This window comes from Cucurbita maxima, unplaced genomic scaffold, assembly GCF_002738345.1.
Source record: "Cucurbita maxima cultivar Rimu unplaced genomic scaffold, Cmax_1.0 Cma_Scf00004, whole genome shotgun sequence".
NCBI lineage: Eukaryota > Viridiplantae > Streptophyta > Magnoliopsida > Cucurbitales > Cucurbitaceae > Cucurbita > Cucurbita maxima.
The window spans coordinates 5,887,638-5,907,526 of NW_019272020.1; the positions used below are offsets into that span (position 1 = coordinate 5,887,638).

Sequence of the window (19,889 nt, forward strand, 5' to 3'; positions counted from 1 at the left end):
GAATTATTAGGGTTGGGTTAGCTTTTTGAGTTGGTTTGGATTCATTTTTCTAAACTCGAACTGACTCGGTTCGATTTCAGATTCATGAGACAAAACCCTAGTAGGTTTTGAGTATAGTTTCCATATATTGGTGAGATGCTTTAAAATGTTACACTTTTACCATTTACCCTTTAGTTTTTTTAGGCTTGTAGTTTCTATACTAGGGAGAGGTTTTTGGTCCAACGTCCTTGCTATCACATTATTCGATGTCTGGCTTTGATATCATTTGTAACCGTCCAAATCCACTGCTAACACATATTGTCTGCTTTAATTCATTACATATCGTTGTCAGTCTCACTGTTTTAAAACGTGTGTACTAGGGAGAGTTTTTCACACTCTTATAAGGAATGTTTCGTTCCTCTCTCCAACTAATATGGGATCTTACATTTTTCATATTCGGTCCTAAAGTTTCAAAAAATATTACATTTTTACCCTAAGTCTTAGGTCGGTAAGTTTTGAGGTCTAGCTTCCATATTTGATCTAAAGGCTTCAAACGTTGGATTTTTACTCTAAATTTAAGTTTAGTTTTCATTTGGCCGGTCTCTCATATTTGGTAGAGGTTTCAAAATGACTTTTAACCCGGAATTTTGAGTTTAATTTTTACTTGGTCCCGAGATTTTGAGTCTATTTCCATATTTAATTCAAAATATTACAGTTTTGAGTTTAATTTTTATTTGATTCATAGGTTACAAAATGTTATAACCGTTTGAATTTTGAATTTTATTTCTATTTGGCCCATAAATTTTCAGATTTACAATTTTAGCATTGATTTTTCACTAAATATCAATTTTGGTCCATAGTGTTAATGCCTATTAATTAATTTAAAAGAATTAATTAGTTTTCACTAATTTTTAATTATTTTAAATTAATGTCAAAACTCAAAAAGTGAGTATTAATGAAAAGTAAAAATATAAATTATTGAAATTAAAGGCTAAATGAAAGCTAAACATAAAGTTAACTTAAAAATTAAAAATAAATAAATAAATTTAAAACTCAAAAATAAAAGTGCAATAATTAAAAACTCGAAACTAAATATAAATAATTAAATTCAAAAGTCTAGGGACCAAAAAGAAATTTTTGTGTCTTTTTAAGGGCCTAAAAATAATTTTTAACTTTTTAAAAAGTCATTTTAAACGTATCTTAAATTTCATTTTAGTCCCTAAACTTTTAAGTTTGATCCGTTTAAACTAATAAAATTTAAAAATGACAATTAATTTTTTCCACTAAATATTTGTTTCAATTAATTTAAACGACTTCTTAAGTATTAAAATTTTCGGGAAATTAAATTTTAGCTCAACATAGTGTGGTTTTAAATTTCTTACGTGTTAGTCGAGAATATAACGTCTTTCCTAATTCTCTATTTAAAAAAATAAAAATGGTAGAAATAAAATAATATTCCTATTTTTCTCTAGAGATAATAAAGATATTATTTATGGTGTGCAATTACTTATTTGAAATAAAAATATATTTTTATAAAAGATTTACAAACTATAATTAATTTAGAAAGTATAAATGATAAAAATATCATATTATAAATTGATTATATTTCAAAAGAAGGCTAAATTAATAAAAATAAAAAAAATAAAAAATACCCAAAAATATTTTTATTAAAAAAAAAATTAAAAAATACATTTACAATTAATTTTGGTACTTTATTTTGAAAAAAATTCTCTTAAAACTTTAATATTTTTTAACTTAAAAAAAATTTAAAAATACTCTTATCCTTTTAAAAAATACCTTTAAAATTTTAAAATTAACATTAACACTTTTTATTCAATTTTTTTTTAAAATAAAGTATTAATGTTTTCAATTAAAAAAAAAATATCGGTAAGAGTATTGTTGAGACATTTTTTTTAAGTTTAAGGATATTATTGGAATTTCTGAAAAATCTAGGGGTACTTTTGTGACAAACGGTAAATTTCAAATGTATTTTTATTAATTCAGCTTAAATATGATTGTTCGTTCTTTTGATCACGTTCGATGTTTTTTTATCGGATTTTGACATTTGTGTAAGTTTATAATCACTTGTAGGTAGGTTTAATGGATTTTGTAGAGAAAATGTTGGCATACACTAATTATTTTTTTGGAATAAAAAAATAACCATAAATAACGGTAGAGACTAATGTTACGATTAATTAAGGATAAATTGACTAAATTTCGACACCCGAACAACCTGAACCAACTCAACAAAAAATTTTAATGTTGAGTTGGGTTCATGTGACACCCGAGTAAAGGAGAGGTACATAAATGAACTGATGATACTACATTCAAATAAGAGCGGTTTTAAGGATAGGATATCTAAAAAATACTCGAAAGAAATGAAAGTTACTATCTATACTAATAAATTGTACCTTCCTTTTTCGTGACTCAGTCATGGAAACTCCATAGCTAAGTGTTTTGTTTGTTCTTAGAACAATTTTATGTTGAGTGATTTCCTGAGAATTTCCTACCTCTAATGCATTTTAAAAAACTTGAGGGGAAGCCCGAAAGGGAAAGCTTGAAAGAGAAAGCCCAAAAGGGACAATATTTGCTAGCAGTGGGCTTGGATCGTTACAAATGGTATTAGAGCCTGACACAGGGTGATGTGCTAGCTAGAAGGCTGAGCACCAAAGGGGGTGGACATGAGGTGGTGTGCCAGCAAGGACGTTGGGCCCCGAAAGAGGATGGATTTGATGGAGATCTCACATCAATTAGAGAAATGAATGAGTGCCATCAAGGACGCTGGCCCCGAATGATGGTGGATTGTGAGATCTCACATCGGCTAGGGTGGAGAACGAAACACCCTTTATAACGAACATGTTAGAAGGATTCGGGTTGGTCTAGGAAATAGTTTTGACTCTTAAGAACGAGGAGTAAGTATCGTAACTATCGGCTTTTAAGATGATAATGCTCGTGTTGGCTAAGCTATAATTATAAAAAAAAAAATAGAAACCAAATTAATTAATTAAAATAATTTGTTGAGAGGTTAGGTGGCTATTTAAATTAATTGTTCAACAATTCAAATATAATAATGAGTCTACAAGTCTATTTTCACATTTAATTTAACAATAATTTTTAATTCAATATTACCAAATTAAAATATAAACGCTTATGTTATAAAGAATATTTCGTTCTCCTCTCCAACCGACGTGGGATCTCACAATCCACCCCTCTTCGGAGCCTAGTGTCCTCGCTGACATTCGTTCCCTTCTCCATTCAACATGGGACCACCCCAATCCACTCCCTTCTGGGCCTAGTGTCCTTACAAGCACTCCGCCTCATGTCCACTCTCCTTCGGGGCTCAACCTCCTCACTGGCACATTACTCAATGTCTAGCTCTGATACTATTTGTAACAGCCCAAGCCCACCACTAGCACATATTGTCCTCTTTGGGCTTTCCCTTTCGGGCATCCCCTCAAAGTTTTTAAAATGCGTCTGTGTTAGAAAGATGCTTTCATATCCTTATAAATAATGTTTTGTTCTCCTCCCTAAATACGAAAAGAATGTTTACGATGTTGCATCATGTATTAAAACAGATGCTTTATAGTCGTGGGACGTCATTTATGTATGTATTCATATTCTCTTATTCAACTTTTCTCGGGTCCTTACCTACATTAAATAATTTAATATAAGATTGGGACATATAGAAGTGATATCACCTACGTATGAAAGTGTACATACCAGGCATTATCAGTATATTCTTTTACAATACGTGATTGACATATGAGAGAATCATGTTTAAGTAATAACTTAAGTGTTTTATAAACACGCTATTGATACGATCTACTTTGTAATTATTAAAAGTGATTTGATCCAAATTGTTCATGTGGAGACATGTAGGATGTGAATATTCTATACAATGAGTTTGTATAAAACTAGATCACAAAATATTTAATTTTTATTTATAAATTTTTTAATTGAGAAAATTAATATTTTATAGGGTCGTTATATACGACTTAATCTTAATATTAAGTGAGTTATGAACTTATACCCGTGAAAACATCTAATCAAATAAAAAACTAATAACATAATCTTTTGAGGTGGAATTGACTCGTTCTCATATAGAATAAGCAGATGGGTAGTTTTTTAAGTACGGGTTTTTATAGATTTAGAAAGAACCGAGTCCGAGACTATAGTTTTTTAAGTCTCATAGTGAATGAATGTTCTGATTCATGTTGCATGTGTTTGCATTTTCTGACTCAATCACATACTAGGTATTTATAATACTCAATATTTTTCAACCCGTTCAAAATTCATCTGAAATATTTCATCTAAGGGTTCGTGTGTTTACATTTACAAATTCCATATTTGTATCGTAATATTATAAAAACAGAAATATAAGAGAAATTCCCTCGTTTATGAAAAATTATTTAGGAAGGTCGTTATAATGTAACCGACAATTTTGAACCATTAAATGTATGATAGAGAAACGGTAAAAGTAGTTTCATTGAATAAATTTTTTTCATCTAGCCGTGTTGTCACATGGATTAAATCCAAATCCCAAAACGCTTAGGGACCAATATGAAAAATAGATAAAAGTTCAAGGACCAAATCTAAATCACAAAAAGCTTTGAGACCAAAGTGAAAATAGATAAGAGTTCAAGGACTAAAGTTAAATTTCAAAAAACCTAGGGACTAAAATGAAAATAGATAATAACTCAAGGACCAAATACAAATTTCAAAAAGCTTAGGGACCAAAGTGAAAATAGATAACAATTCAAGGACCAAATCCAAATTTAAAAAACTATAGAGACCAAAGTGAAAATAGATAACGGTCTTCAGGAGTGAATGTCTTGGTGGAAGATATTATTTTTTTGAAATCGAGGTTTATTCATTTTTACGTTTACGTAACTCAACGGGAAATTTTCTTACTTGTTCAATTTCTAATAACCATTCGTTCCGGTATAAATAGTCATTATTTGTTCTTCTACTGTGAGAGGGGCTGATTGAGATTGTTTGAGCAACTCACGTAATCGTTGACCTCTTGCCAATTGATTCTGAGTAGATTTATCGAGATTAGAAGCGAAATGCACAAAGGCTTTGAGACCAAAGTGAAAATAGATAACAATTCAAGGACCAAATCCAAATTTAAAAAACTATAGGAACTAAAGTGAGAATAGATAACCGTTCAACGACCAAATCCAAAGTTCAAAAACTTAAAACTTCAGGGACTAAAGTGAAAATAGACAAAAGTTTAAAGACTAAATCCAAATTCTAGAAAAATGTTAGAGACCAAAGTGAAAATAGATAACAGTTCAACGACCAAATTCAAAGTTCAAAAATTATAAGGACCAAAATGCAAATAGACAAAAGTTCAAGGACTAATCCAAATTCAAAGTTCAACGACCAAATTCAAAGTTCAAAAATTATAAGGACCAAAATGCAAATAGACAAAAGTTTAAGGACTAATCCAAATTCTAAAAAAAAAACGTTAGGGACCAAAGTGAAAATAGATAAAAAGTTCAAGGACTAATCCAAATTCTAAAAAAAAAACGTTAGGGACCAAAGTGAAAATAGATAAAAAGTTCAAGGACTAATCCAAATTCTAAAAAAAAAACGTTAGGGACCAAAGTGAAAATAGATAAAAGTTAAAGGACCGAACTGTAATTTAAATTTTAAAAATGAAAAAAAAAAATTACAATTTTAGAGAGAGAAAGAGAGAGAGAAAGGATAGAAAGGGGAAAACATGAATGTGTAGCATCATCATCATCATCACCATCATCATCACCATCATCATCATTCACAATCTCACATTTTTTCATTTCTACAATTTCTTATTTTTCTCCTTAAATTTTACCTTTTCGACAAATTAAAAAAAAAAAAAAAATCTTGAAAATCTCAATCTCCACCTGATAAAAATATTAAAAAGTATATAAAAAAAAAAAAAAAAAAAAAAAAACCAAAGTTTAGGGCAAGCAGGATAAATTTCTTACCAGCGTTTTCCATGTCCAGAGCTTATCTTTGATTCCAACCCCATAACTCTAAAATACACACAAACGATCAAAAAGCAAGTTTTGTGTTTCTCCTTTCACTCACCAACATCAAAGACTCATCATCCCCCCCTTTTTTTTTTTTTTTTTTTTTTCCTTTTTTTGTTGGTAAATCTTCGATCAGATCCGATTTTGTTCATCGCCGATCATCAGTTTCTCTGTTTCCGGATCCATCTGTAAGTTTTTTCTCTGATTTTCTTGCTTTTTTGAGACCCATTTGTCCGTTTTCGTTACTTCCATCGTAATCGGATCATTACTGATTTTGGCTTTTTTTGTGTTTTTGTGTTTTTCTTGTGATGATCGGTTTTCATTTGTTTGGTTTGTTATTTTTATGATTTCTTTTTTCCTTTTTGTGTTGGGTTTCTTTTCATGTATGATCGCCCGATGAAACCTTTTTCGTTGTAATTTTCGCTTTTGCTCCGACGTTTTGCCTGATTTGTGTTGTTTTTCTTATCAGACTTTGTTTATGATTTATCAAGTTATGAAGGGTCAAGAAAGCGTAGGGACCTGTGTTAATTTTGCAACGGGATCAAGCAATCTTTTTTAGGTACATTTTGTTCATACTTCTTGGTATTTTGATGAACAAAACTTTTCAACTCCATTTACTCTTGAATGTATATTTCCCCAATTTTCTGGTATTTTATTTTTGCTATGTTGTTTTTCTTTCTCTGATTGATATTAACGTACATGTAATCGTCAAAGAAGAAAGTCTCGTTCTGTTGGCTTTTGTTTTGTCAGAGATTCCTTTTCTAGAATTGATGTTATTGGTTACAATATATAAGGTTATGTTTATGCAACATGTTTATCATTTTTCCTCCAGTATTATTGGATTTGTAATGTTTTTGGATAACTTCTATGTATCGGGTAAATAAAGCAGGATGTGATGTGTATGGGGTGACAATGCCTGAACTGCGAAGTGGAGCCAGGAGATCGAGACGGCTTGATGATCTTCAGCCTTGTACACAACCACTTGATCAAGGAGAGAATTTGGCAGTGCCGGCCCCTAATAGAACCAGAAGAAGGGTTGGTGGTGGAAGAGGAAGAGGTGGTAATGCAGCCGTAGCGAAAGGTCCCTCAGTGGCAATTCCTGCAAGGCCAACGGCTGCCCGGAGAGGACGCGGAATCAGATTGATAGATTTAGATCCTGAACCTTGTGAGGTTCTTCCTGAAGCTGGTGCCCTTGGGGCAGCAGAGCCTGTTTTCAATCGAGTTGAGGCTGTTGCAAATAAAGATATGGCCATAGAGGGTGGAAGTCCAGATAAAGTAATAGGAGTTGAAGAGGAAGCAGGCACAGCTCCTATTCCTGACAGGGTATCCCCTTGTCTTCTTGACCTCGTGCATTCGTTGTTGTATGTCATTTTAGAATATTCGGTTACATCAATGTGGAGGCTCACTATCAGTTACATTAACATATTTGCCCACTGTCTTGTTTATTCTACTATCAATTTTTTTTTTAACAACTTCTCCCAAGTCTATAGTGGTTGGGATGTACAAGTATTTGACTGATGTGTTTCGTTTGATCTCTGCAGGTACAAGTGGGCAATTCTCCTGTATATAAGGTTGAAAAGAAACTTGGCAAGGGAGGTTTTGGCCAAGTCTTTGTTGGTAGAAGAGTCAGTGGTGGAACTGATCAGACAGGTCCGGATGCAATTGAGGTATCGATCACTACATGAATCCTTATTGCAATGATTTGATGAATTAATCGTGTCAAAGCGTGTTTCCTGATTAAAATGAACTTACAGGTTGCTCTGAAGCTTGAGCACCACAATAGTAAAGGTTGCAGTTATGGTCCTCCTTATGAATGGCAAGTGTATAGGTAAGAGTTATTCGGTAACCTTTTTCTAAGTTTTAGTATTAAGCTAACAATATTGTTTTACGTTACTGAACTGCTATGGCTTTCTCGTCTTTTGTCTTATTAAGTGCTCTAAATGGATGCTATGGAATTCCTTGGGTGCATTACAAGGGTCGTCAAGGCGATTTCTACATTCTGGTGAGGCTTGAACTAGACTGCTCCTTTGCAGCTAAGTTTTCAAATGTATTTATGTCTGACATTTTGTAACTGGATACCAGGTCATGGACATGCTCGGGCCAAGCCTGTGGGATGTCTGGAACACTCTTGGTCAATCGTAAGATAAATGACATTTCTGTCTTGAACTTTATTATTCATGCAGATTTGGCCTATTGTTCAACCTTCTTAATTTTGCATCTTCAACAGGATGTCTCCAAGTATGGTTGCTTGCATTGCAGTGGAGGCAATATCAATTCTTGAGAAGCTTCACATGAAGGGGTGAGTTCCCTAACTCCATATAATTACCAGAACTTTTTCTTCAAAACATAAATTATTTTTGATAAAAGAACAAAATATTCAATTAATAAACAAATGGATGGAAAAAAGGGGAAAAAAAAAAAAACTTCCAAAGGATTACAGATTTGTTTTATAATTTAAACCATGACTACATCTAAAGTACAATTTATTCCCAATTAAGCCCCGAACGTTCATTCTCGTTTAAGCTCCTAATTATCTCTTACAATCGTTTATTGTCTTGTAAATAAAGGTTTGTGCATGGAGATGTGAAGCCAGAGAACTTCTTACTTGGTCAAGCGGGGACAGCAGATGAGAAAAAACTGTATCTTATTGATCTTGGTTTAGGTATGCTCTCATCAATATCATAGCATCAACCTATTTTCCCAGTATGAATCTCTTGTACTTGACCGAAAGTTCACTACTTGATAGTTGACATTCTCTATTTTATTGCTCGTTCTACGATCATGTTTGGTTCAGCTTCTAAATGGAAAGATGTAGCTAGTGGTCAACATGTTGAATATGATCAAAGGCCTGACATATTCAGGTTTGTGGGACTTTTCACTTTCATGTATATTTATTTAAAAAGTATTTATATGTTTAAATGTAAATATATTTTTTTCCACCAGGGGGACGATAAGGTATGCAAGTGTACATGCACATTTAGGTAGAACTGGAAGTCGGAGAGATGATCTCGAGTCATTGGCTTACACGTTAATATTCCTTATAAAAGGAAGATTACCTTGGCAAGGATATCAGGTCGATCAGCTTTCTTAATGCACTAGTATAATCTTCTTTAAGTTTAATGATTAAAACCATTTGTTTAACAAAATTTTGAACAATGAGTTATTTTATTTTGTTTTGTTTTATTTATTGTTTATGCATACAATTTAGAAGGACATGCAATTTAATCTGGGGAAGAAAACCGACAAATGAATAGACCAATGACATTTTCGAAATTTCCAAATTAAAGAACTAACCCCTTTATCCATGGACAAATAAATGCAGGGTGATAACAAGAGTTTTCTTGTATGTAAGAAAAAGATGGTCACTTCTCCAGAGTTGATGTGCTGCTTTTGCCCAGCACCATTCAAGCAATTTCTTGAAGCTGTAATAAATATGAAGTTCGACGAGGAGCCAAATTATTCAAAACTAATATCCTTTTTTGAAGGCCTGATTGATCCATGTATACCACTCAGGCCAATTCGAATTGATGGAGCGTTAAAGGTGGCCTATCGTTTTCTAATTCCTTCCCACCTTACCTCTCTTTGACAATTTCCTTTCCACCAATGTGTGCACAAGTTGGAATTTAATTTGTAGGGAACTGACTTCCTCATTTTATACGGTTTCCTTGCTGTACTAGGTTGGGCAAAAGCGTGGTAGGCTGCTTATAAATCTGGAAGAAGATGAGCAACCAAAGAAGAGAGTGAGGTTAGGTAGTCCAGCCACGCAATGGATTTCGGTTTATAATGCACGTAGGCCCATGAAGCAAAGGTGCGTTTGATGTTCTTCTTATTCGTTGATTACTTTGAATGTTCCATGGTCTTGCATTGCTTTTGTTTTATTGCTTAGTAATCACCCTCTTTCATATCTACCCCATTTTTAATGAATTTATCTCAGTGGTATTGTGGTTTGACTTTTGAACTACCAAGCTGTGCATTGTATCAAGTAGCTCGTACTAATTTGCATTAAAAATATTCTTTTGTTCGGCCCTGTTTGATAATTATATGATCTTTCGTTTTCATTTTTTAAAATGTGGGCTGGTTTTCTTACCGTCTTTTCACTATGATTTCCATCTTTCCTAAGGAAACATTTGCATCCATAGTCAAATTTGAAAAACAAAAACATGTTTTTAGAAACGGTTTTTTTTTTTTGTTTTTTTTTGTTTTCAAACTTACAGTGATGCATTATCCAAGGTACTTACAAAAGACCTTCCTAAACAAAGAGAGAAGTATGACTATAGGAAGCAAATGTATTAGACAATTTAAACCAAGATAGTGTGTGATAAACAACACGAAGAGCTTAGTATAAGTTTGTGTCATTTCCGTGAATACTTTTTGATTTCTTTCTTTCCATAGATTCCAAAAGAAAGCCATAATGAAGTTTTTCCATTCCAGAGCTTTTGCATTCTTGAAAGGGTGGTACGTTAAGACCATGTCTAGTAGCTCGTTTACCTCCCTAGGAAAAGTGAGATGCTATTCAAAGATATTGAGAATCTTTGTCCACAACTTATGAGCGTATCAGTATGTGCGCTTCCTATATAAGTGGTTTTGTGATTCATTGTCTTCCTTGCATAATGAGCATCAACTTGGAAAGTAGAGTTATGTAGGTTTTTTTTTTTATTTTTATTTATTTATTTATTTTTTTTTGTAGATTTTCATTTGTGCTTATGGCTTTATCGCTATTTTAAGCTAGAAAAATTTCACTTTTTTAGGATTTTCTTTCCATATATTGTCTTTGCTAGTGAGCTTTATTGTTTCTACCTTCCCTTTTGTCCATCATCAAATATTTAGTAGAGAAAACTCCGTTAGCACTAGGAAGCCATTTCAATGTGTCTCTTCGGCCCATTCCATAGCTTTATTATCCTTTAAGTTCCTTTCCTGCCAAGCTTCAGATCCCAAATTTTTTATTTTTATTTTTATTTATTTATTTATTTTAATGTGGCCGTTTTTCCATGAGAGTCTATACAAAAGTGGATACCACAAGGCTAGTGTGGTATTGTCAATCCAAGGGTAGTCCAAAAAGGTGTGCTTCCTCCATCACCCACCCTAGGGTAAATGTGATTGGTGCTTTTTTATATATTTCTATGACCCCTTTGCAGAAGGTCTGGGGTCTATTTGTACATAATCTAGGAGTATATTTAGCTTTTATAAGTTTTTTTGCAAGGCCTTGCTTTTTTGATAATATCTCAATATCCATTTACTGAGAGGTTTGTTCTTCTCCTTTATCAAATATAGACCAAGTCCTCCTTTCAGTAGGTTTATGGTATTCAATCGAACAAGATGTGTGATTTCCACCCATAGTTTCTGAATAATCTTTCTATTTCCATAGTCACTTTTTGTTGCATTTCGAATAGATACATGCATTAAGTGGGAAGGTTGAACAATTTGGCTTGTATTAAGGTGAGCCTTTCGCTCTTGGAAGTATAATATGACGACCATGTCGATAACGTTCTTTCTATTTTTTCAACAATCGTTTCAGACGGAAAAGGATTTGGGGTTCTTCACAGTTAAGGGCAATCCTAGTTACATATTCGACCATTCAACCTTAATTTTCAAAAACAAAAAAACCTAAAACCAAATAGTTATTATACGGGGGGCCCATTTTCTTTGGTCATACCTTGGAATGATGTTACATTAGAAAGAATGAAGTCAATGAAACTTCCCGGAGGAAAAATCGTGAATCACAATTCATGAGCTACCAAGGAAATTACATAATTGGGTTAATTTGACACTGATAAAAAAGGAGCATAAAGATATTATTGTGATGAAGAAAAAAGTTATATTTCTTGTTTCTAAAACATTTCGTAGCAATCGAAGACAATTTTGCTGGAGCTGATGCATCAATCTTTGCTTCTGATTGTAAAGAAAATGATATAACACCGTATATTAGCAATGGGAAGAAGAATGCGTTGGCTCAACAATGCTTGAATATAAATGAACCACTCTTAGACGCTACATGTTTCACGGTCCAAATCATGTTTTATGGATTAGTTTGACGCTGCTAGGGGGCTTTCATAATCTTGCATAATGTCTTTGACCAGAAATGGTTTCTTTACCATATTAGTTTGAATATTTCAAATAATACTGAAACTTCAGAGTGTGTGTTTTTGTTCTACAAGAAAACAATAGAGAAAAGATACAATGTGTTTTTTTTATTATATTTACATGGTAAGTTGCTGGACCTGTAGGTATCACTACAATGTTGCAGACTCGAGATTGCGCCAACATATAGAAAAGGGCAACGAAGATGGATTGCTTATAAGTTGTGTGGCCTCTGCAGCGAATCTCTGGGCCCTAATCATGGATGCTGGAACAGGTTTCTCTTCCCAGGTTTACGAGTTATCGTCGGTCTTCCTTCACAAGGTTACATAACACTACAGTGCTTTGTTTTCTGATAACTTTTCGTCGTATCTTACAGTGTTTCCATGTAATTTTACCGTGTTAAATCATCTAGATCAAATTGGATTCTTGTCAGGATTGGATTATGGAACAATGGGAAAAGAATTTCTATATTAGTTCAATTGCTGGAGCAGCTAATGGTAGTTCCCTGGTTGTCATGTCAAAAGGTCAGTGGCTTCGCACTTAAATTTTTGCATTTTAATTCAGATATTAGTGAACCTGTGGTTCTTCTATTTCTTCTCTTTGTGCCAACTGTTTTGCACGTAGTTTTTCTTTTTCTTTAAGTTTATTTATATGGGACTCCAGCGAAAAACGTACTCCCCTTATCTAGCAGCCACACTCCTATCATCTCCATGCTGGGTGTCACGGCCATGCTTGTCCAAGGCATGTTGCCTATGAATGCATGACAGTGTCCCGGTCTTGCCAGTCCAGGACATATTGTCCATGGTTGCATGCCTGTTCAAACCCCTTTTACATGCTTTCATCCTAGATAGGCCTTTACATTTTCACGTTGGGTCAATACGGGGGTGTATGACCGTTCACCAAAACCATGTATGCACCCGTCAAGGCTAAGCCCCCAAAATGTACTATAGGGGATATGACTAGTTGTCACTTCTTCCTACCCTGAGTTATATGTGCTATTTAAGCCATGGTATTTCTTAATTTGCTTAGAGTCATGTAATGTTGTTTTCTTCAATTCTTCAAACCGTTTTCAAATGTATTTCCTCGCACGCGTTTTTTTAACATTTTCTCACAACGTGACTCAAGACCCGAACATACGCTGACGTCCGCGACGTTTGAATTTCTCACTGTTGACTTGTTCGCTTGCTTAGAACAAGTGCCGCATAATCGCTATCCCGCTATTGCAAGAGTGCAATTGTGACGCTAGGAGTTACCAATTATAGAGAGAATGCTTGAGCACTCCTTGCTTTTCCTTCCATCGAGACCTTCTAAAAGTTATTTTCTAGTTCCTCATTCCCCCGATTCTTCTGGGTTTCTCTTCAATTGGTGCTAATCTTCTTTTTCAATAAAAGATATTATAGCTATCAGGAGAATTCTTGATCGTCCATTCACGATCCAATAATAGGCGCTTATGATTTTGTGTTCTTATTGAGCTTCGGCGTAATCTTGCAGGAACACCTTATACTCAGCAATCCTATAAAGTTAGTGAATCTTTTCCTTTCAAGTGGATAAATAAAAAATGGAAGGAAGGATTCCACGTCACGTCCATGACCACCGCTGGAAGTCGCTGGGGCGTGGTTATGTCTAGGAATGCTGGCTTTTCTGATCAGGTACGATTTCGTATTAATTTATGAATTGTTTTTACTTTTGCATACAATTTTCTGTGATTGTCTTCTGAAAATTCTTTCTTGGTTCTTGTCCTGTATGAACTCAATCGCTTAAGGTTGTGGAGCTTGATTTTTTATACCCAAGCGAAGGTATTCACCGCAGATGGGAAAGTGGCTACAGGATAACATGCATGGCAGCAACTGCAGATCAGGCTGCCTTCATATTAAGCATACCCAAACGCAAATTGATGGACGAAACTCAGGAGACTCTGCGAACGTCTGCATTTCCCAGCACCCATGTGAAGGTACGAACCCACCTTCATAACGAAATTTATCATACACCTACACGTTTTATAGCACAACTAGAAAATTCACCAGGCCTTTTCCTAATGGTTCAAATCTTGAGTTTCTTGCATCAAACTTTTTTCGATCATATGAGAATAGAAAATGCTTTCTGAAAACGAAGTACTCAACCATAACATCGATAAAAACCAGACCACGAAACGATTACCTCATTCAAACGTGATACATTCATAGCAATCTTGTGGTAACTGCTGAACCCAATGTTTCTTTTTTGGCAATATTTTTAAGTTAGTATTGATGGCTGGTTTCTGCAATATATGTTGTATCATCATCGCAGGAGAAGTGGTCGAAGAATCTCTATATTGCATCGATATGTTACGGGCGAACAGTCTGCTAATTATGATTGATGGACAGTGTAATTTGATTGTATATTTTGGTATGATGTGCCCCAGCAGAAGGGGATGCAAAAAGTGAAAAACAGAACAAACCTTTTTTTTTTTAGAAATGTGGAAGCTGAGAGAGTTGAGAGTTGTTGATGATGATGATTCAAGAAGGGATTTGTTGGGAGAGGGAGAAAAGCAATGCAATGCCCCATTCCATTGGTTTAACTTGTAATGGTGTGGTGGAAAAGCAATGCAAGAAGAGGATGATTGTTGGAATGGCATGAAAAACAGAGAGCTATTCTTGTGCTCATAATGGCACCTTCCATAATGGCTTCTAAGTGAAACAAAACAACCCAAAAAAGAGAAGTTTTGTACAACTTGATTGCAACCTCTCTAATCTTTTACTTACCATGTAAAGTCCTCCTCTAAACTTACATTAAAAATGGGCTTCTTTTCATTCTTTTCATTATTTCATTACCCATTTTCACTTCTTTCTTTCTTTGTTTCATAAACATGGTAGCATTTGTGTTCAATTTTGTATAGATGAGGGGCTGGAGGCTTCCACGGATGATTATCGTTCACTTGCGTTTTGCTTGGAGCGTTTCAACTTATTGCGTTCGTGCTAAATTGCCTGATTACGCTTCCATCGATACCTTCTTTGATAACGTGTTGGAGATCTAAAGTATCTAGAAACTTCGAACGTTCAAAAGTTGTGATTAAGTGAGTTGAGTTAGATGTGATACTAGAACATTATAAACGTGGTTAAATTACAAGTTAGTTATTAAAATTTGAAACTTTCGTCTTGAGTATGATTGTATGTGTGATTGCTCAGGATACCCTTTTTTAGTTTAGCTTCTAGAATCTATTTCTTAGTTCAAGATCCCTCTTACTAACTGGAATCAAAGAATTAGTAGATCAAGTATATGTTGCTTGGCCGTAGGCAGAACGAATAGGCTTAACTTGTTGAGGCATGGTGTTGAGGCATGGTAGCTATTCTTGGCGGTTGAGTTTAGGCAGCTAGTGCTATGGAACTCATGTACAGTTGGAGGTTTCCTAGGGTTGTCTCGTTCCTGCTTTTAGGAGTAAGTTACCTTAAGTAACTGGTATTTGATTCAGGTTTGTAACCCCAAGTAGCTATGCTCGTCTCCTATGAGACTAGATGTCCTGAGTAGGTGTGGGCTCTTCCTGTGAAGTGAGTGCTGCACAATTGCAAGTCTCTGCCATCAAATTGCAATTGTGACAAAAAAGTTTAAAATGTTAATTTTAGATAGTATGCCCCCGAAGCTAGATTATTTCGAGCCATACTTGGCATTTAGGTATCCACTTCAAAAAAAAACTATCTAAAATTACCTATAGGCTGTAGGGGTCAAGTTATTGATGTGAGATGGATCCAGAAAAAAGGGGGTTCGAGTATAATCTAGAAATGATTCGTGTATATATTTCACAGAAACGTGAAATCAAAGTAGGCGACAAGGTAGCGGGGGAAGACATGAAAATAAAGGTATTGTTTCAAAAATTTTGCCTAGAGAAGATCTGCCTTATTTGCAAAATGGAAGACCCGTTAATATGATATGGTTTTCAATCCATTAGGAGTCCCCTCACGAATGAATACGAAGGTGTATAATCGGTTACCAAAATTGGCTAAAACTTATCTAACACTAATTCCTTTCAAATTGTTTTCAATGCATTTACTCGCTCACGTTTTTTAAAACATTTCTTTGAAACATGACCCTAGGCTCGACCATATGTAAAGGTTGTCCACAAAGCTCTACTTTCGTACGACTAGTTTGTTCACTGGATTAAAATAAGTGCAGTACAATCGTTGTCCCGTACTACAAGACTGCGATTATGACAAGTGGTATAAGAGTCAGGTTGGCTCCTTGAATCGTAGTACATAAACATGTCTGTTGCAAAACAAGTGGCAAGACCTGAGCTGACTGATTGGTAGAGATCAAAAATCAGTTACTCTGCTTGAGTAAAGTTCCTAATGGAATGAGGCTTTTGGAATCTCGTATGAATGAAATTGCCACTAAGCCGACAGGATCGATGATATGATAGGTCGCTTTGAGACAATGCCTGTCTGTAAATTAATGGTTAAGGTTGAGGCTCTAGAAGACAAGGACACAAATGTTGGTGACTCCGGGTTTGAGGATAGCTAGATGGGCTATATTGCTCGAATGAAAGAACAGATCGAATGGAATGAACTCTTCATCCATATAGCGGAAGGATTGGAAACTGTTTTGACTTTATTAAGAATTAAAAGAAAACAATAAATACGAGAGCAAGAACTTTGTTATTCCATGTTCTACAGAATCTTCGTGACTCAAACACAAGATCAAGGTTATTGAAAAAAAAAATATCCCAAAGAATTGGACAAGGGACAAGAAATCAATGATATTTTGGCTCAATCAAGAGTCGTTTACCCGGACTCTTAATAATGCTCGCCAAATAATATATTTGAATATAATATCTTATTCAAATCATATTGAGATGTTATAAGATATTCCAATATATATTTAATTAATTTTTAATATCATTCAAATTTCTAATATATAATTTTATTGCATTATTTAATATACATTAATTATTTTAATTTTTAAGGTATCAAAATATAATAAATATATTTCTATTTTTAATATATCTTATAAATTAAATATTAATTTGAACCTTTCAAATTTTATTTTAATTAAATTAAACTTCCATTACGGTAGGACAAGTTATGTCTATTGATATAATCATTACAAAGAAGTAATCATTCCCGAATTGTTCATAATTACTATGTCAAAAGTTTGTTTTACCCTTATAATCATAACTCTTTAGAATATTACTCGAACAACTGTGAAGTTCCATTACAGTTATTCATAACTCTTTAGGATATTACTCCCTTCGACAAAGAAAACGTGAAGAATCGACGAACCAAGACGTGATTTTCAACAGTTCCTGACAGATTGGAGGAGACTCCTCAAGTCAGCCTCATCTTACATTGCTGAGCATGTGAAGAGTCAGCTGATAGAGACGTCAACCAATTGAGTGAGAGAGAATGTCAATGTCATGCTTGTTTAAGGTATATTGTTAGTGGCTGCGTGCCGGCTGCCCTGATCTTGGTTGGTCAGGACATATTGTCTATGACCGCATGCTTGTTCCAAATCTCTTTTACTTGCTTTCTTGTTATTTTATGAAGGGCCACCTGTCTATAATATTTTTTTTTTTCATGCTTTAATTTATTCACATAATTAAATACAAATTTTTTTATTTATAAATTTAATATAAAAGATTTATTAAAATTATTTTAAAACAAATTTCAAATTTACAATATTAATTAAAACTGACTTGATAGAGTATTTTTGATAATTTATTTAAAAAAATAAGGAAAAGATAAGGAAAAAAGAAAAGGAAAGAGAAGAAGGGGTCAATTTCATACCTATATAAACCCTAAAAACCCCGGTAAACCCTAACCGAGATTTTGAAGCGACCTTCCTCCGATTATTAAGAAAAGCTCTCTCGTTTTCTCATAGCTGGAGGAGAAGAATGCGACCACCAAGAGGCGGCGGTGGCTTCCGGGGAGGCCGTGACGGTGGTTTCGGTGGTAGAGGAGGCGGCCGAGGCAGGGGAGGTGGCCGCTTTGGTGGTCGTGGCGGCGGAGGTTTTCGTGATGAGGGTCCTCCGGCTGAAGTCGTTGGTTCGTATCTCCCACTACTTCTTCAATCATTCATTAATTTGGGGTTTCCTTCATCTTTTGCTTCTTTGCTACTAGGATGTTTTCTGTAGGTGTTTAATGAAATAGTTTTAGTTACAATGCTATTTTCCCTTGAACTATTTAGAATGTTACTGGTATTTTTGTTTGTATAATCAGTATAAACAATGGATTTTGTTTCTGAAATTTTCCTTTTTCTCTAGCAATTTAAAATTGAATACACACAAGCTATCTCTACTTTTCTCTATGATAGTTTTGTTACATTTGCTCCCTGTTTTCCCTACTTTGTTCTACTTTATTTTTCACTACAATGATTTTTTCTGTTACAGAGATTTCTTCTTTCCTTCATGCATGTGAGGGAGATGCAGTCACAAAACTCACAAATGAGAAGATTCCTTTCTTTAATGCCCCTATCTATCTTCAGAATAAGACCCAGATAGGTAAAGTTGATGAGATTTTCGGCCCCATCAATGAATCCGTGAGTCCACTGGCCTTGATTTTGTTAGTTGTTTAGTTTTGGATACAGTTTTGATATATGATAAATCATTGTTTCTTAAACCTGATTACAGTATTTCTCGATCAAAATGATGGAAGGAATCGTCGCCACCTCATATTCTTCTGGGGATAAATTTTATATTGATCCAGCTAAACTTTTACCTCTCGCTAGATTCCTCCCACAGCCGAAGTACGTAATCTATCTCTCCCCCCCACCTCCACCGAGGTCTTTTTTTTCAAGTGATTGCTAATGTCCGTTTGTATTGAGTGGTTTTAGAAAACGTAGTTTATGTCTTGACTGCACGACTAACGTTTATTGTTTTGATGTAAGGCTTGGATATAAATTCAGATTAACATGGTATTTATGTTTGATTGTATTGAATCTTGAATGAAGATGGGTGGTTAAGTGAAAGATTCTATTATAGTTGAAATTTGGGATCCAGACTGAGTAAAATCACGAGTGACTGAAAATAGGGTTGCTAGGTTCATGCCAGTTTGTTTTATTTTATTTGCTGTTTTAAATTGTGTGTTTAATAACTAGTTCCTCTATATGATTCCAAATTTTCATAATCCAAACGAACAACATAGCTTCATATTATGTGGTCTGCACGTCTTCAGTGGATTGCGTACATGAGAAACAATTTAGTTTGCTGCGAATTTACCACGCTGGCTGCTTCTGTGATTTGCCCTTATTGGCTCCTTTTTCTATTCAGTATCCAAATATTGGTAGTCGATCACTATTCATCTGATATGTTTCAAACTGATAGACGGTTTTATAACTTTTTTAAAATTGAAAGAATCAAAGAACTACTGAGCAATGCTTCACAGTTTTTGTGATAGATTCTGTATAGAAATAACTCTGTTCATTATTTCAGGGGACAGTTTGCCGCTAGAGGTGGAGGTCGTGGTGGGGGCAGAGGTGGCGGCAGAGGTGGCCGTGGGGCTGGTGGCTTTCGTGGAAGGGGCGGTCCAAGAGGTGGCAGAGGTGGCCCTCCAAGAGGTGGTGGCCGTGGTGGTGGCTTTAGGGGTAGAGGAAGATACTAAATTAGCATTATGTAATACTATAGTTTTATCAATTTTCCATTTGCAATGTCATTTTGGGAAGCGTTTGCTAGAGTCTTTTGTTTGTACTGTATTTTGTTTGGAATTCAACTTCTCTTTATTGAAGCTACTACCTAATTTAATTCTACCGCTAATTTTAATGTCTTACTAATCAGTGCAACTGAAATTTTCTAGTCTGTGCCTCGATATAATATATGGATCGAGTTTGTGGATTATGAAATTTTGATGTCGT

The 19,889-nt window shown here is 34.5% G+C and overlaps 2 protein-coding genes across 7 annotated transcripts; both read left to right on the forward strand.

Annotated features, from left to right (window-relative positions):
* The first annotated feature begins 5,900 nt into the window (after positions 1-5,900).
* Positions 5,901-14,974, forward strand: LOC111478183 (casein kinase 1-like protein HD16). 6 transcript variants are annotated; one of them, XM_023122333.1, is made up of 18 exons: positions 5,901-6,184; positions 6,466-6,555; positions 6,883-7,319; positions 7,538-7,663; positions 7,751-7,824; positions 7,929-7,998; positions 8,079-8,134; positions 8,224-8,295; positions 8,564-8,658; positions 8,791-8,857; positions 8,940-9,069; positions 9,319-9,537; positions 9,674-9,804; positions 12,221-12,395; positions 12,508-12,598; positions 13,566-13,723; positions 13,837-14,025; positions 14,361-14,974. In XM_023122333.1, exons 3-18 carry the CDS (start codon positions 6,909-6,911, stop codon positions 14,418-14,420), a joined length of 2,124 nt encoding a protein of 707 aa, XP_022978101.1. In that variant the 5' UTR covers positions 5,901-6,184; positions 6,466-6,555; positions 6,883-6,908; the 3' UTR covers positions 14,421-14,974. The 6 variants fall into 6 exon arrangements, with proteins under 6 accessions (XP_022978101.1, XP_022978105.1, XP_022978106.1 ...); XM_023122337.1 differs by having other exon boundaries at positions 6,488-6,555; XM_023122332.1 differs by having other exon boundaries at positions 5,902-6,184; positions 6,886-7,319.
* Positions 14,975-17,843: 2,869 nt separating this feature from the next.
* On the forward strand, positions 17,844-19,873 carry LOC111478321 (putative H/ACA ribonucleoprotein complex subunit 1-like protein 1). The gene is made up of 4 exons (XM_023122524.1): positions 17,844-18,085; positions 18,430-18,578; positions 18,670-18,785; positions 19,471-19,873. Exons 1-4 carry the CDS (start codon positions 17,935-17,937, stop codon positions 19,637-19,639), a joined length of 585 nt encoding a protein of 194 aa, XP_022978292.1. The 5' UTR covers positions 17,844-17,934; the 3' UTR covers positions 19,640-19,873.
* The last annotated feature ends 16 nt before the right edge of the window (positions 19,874-19,889 follow it).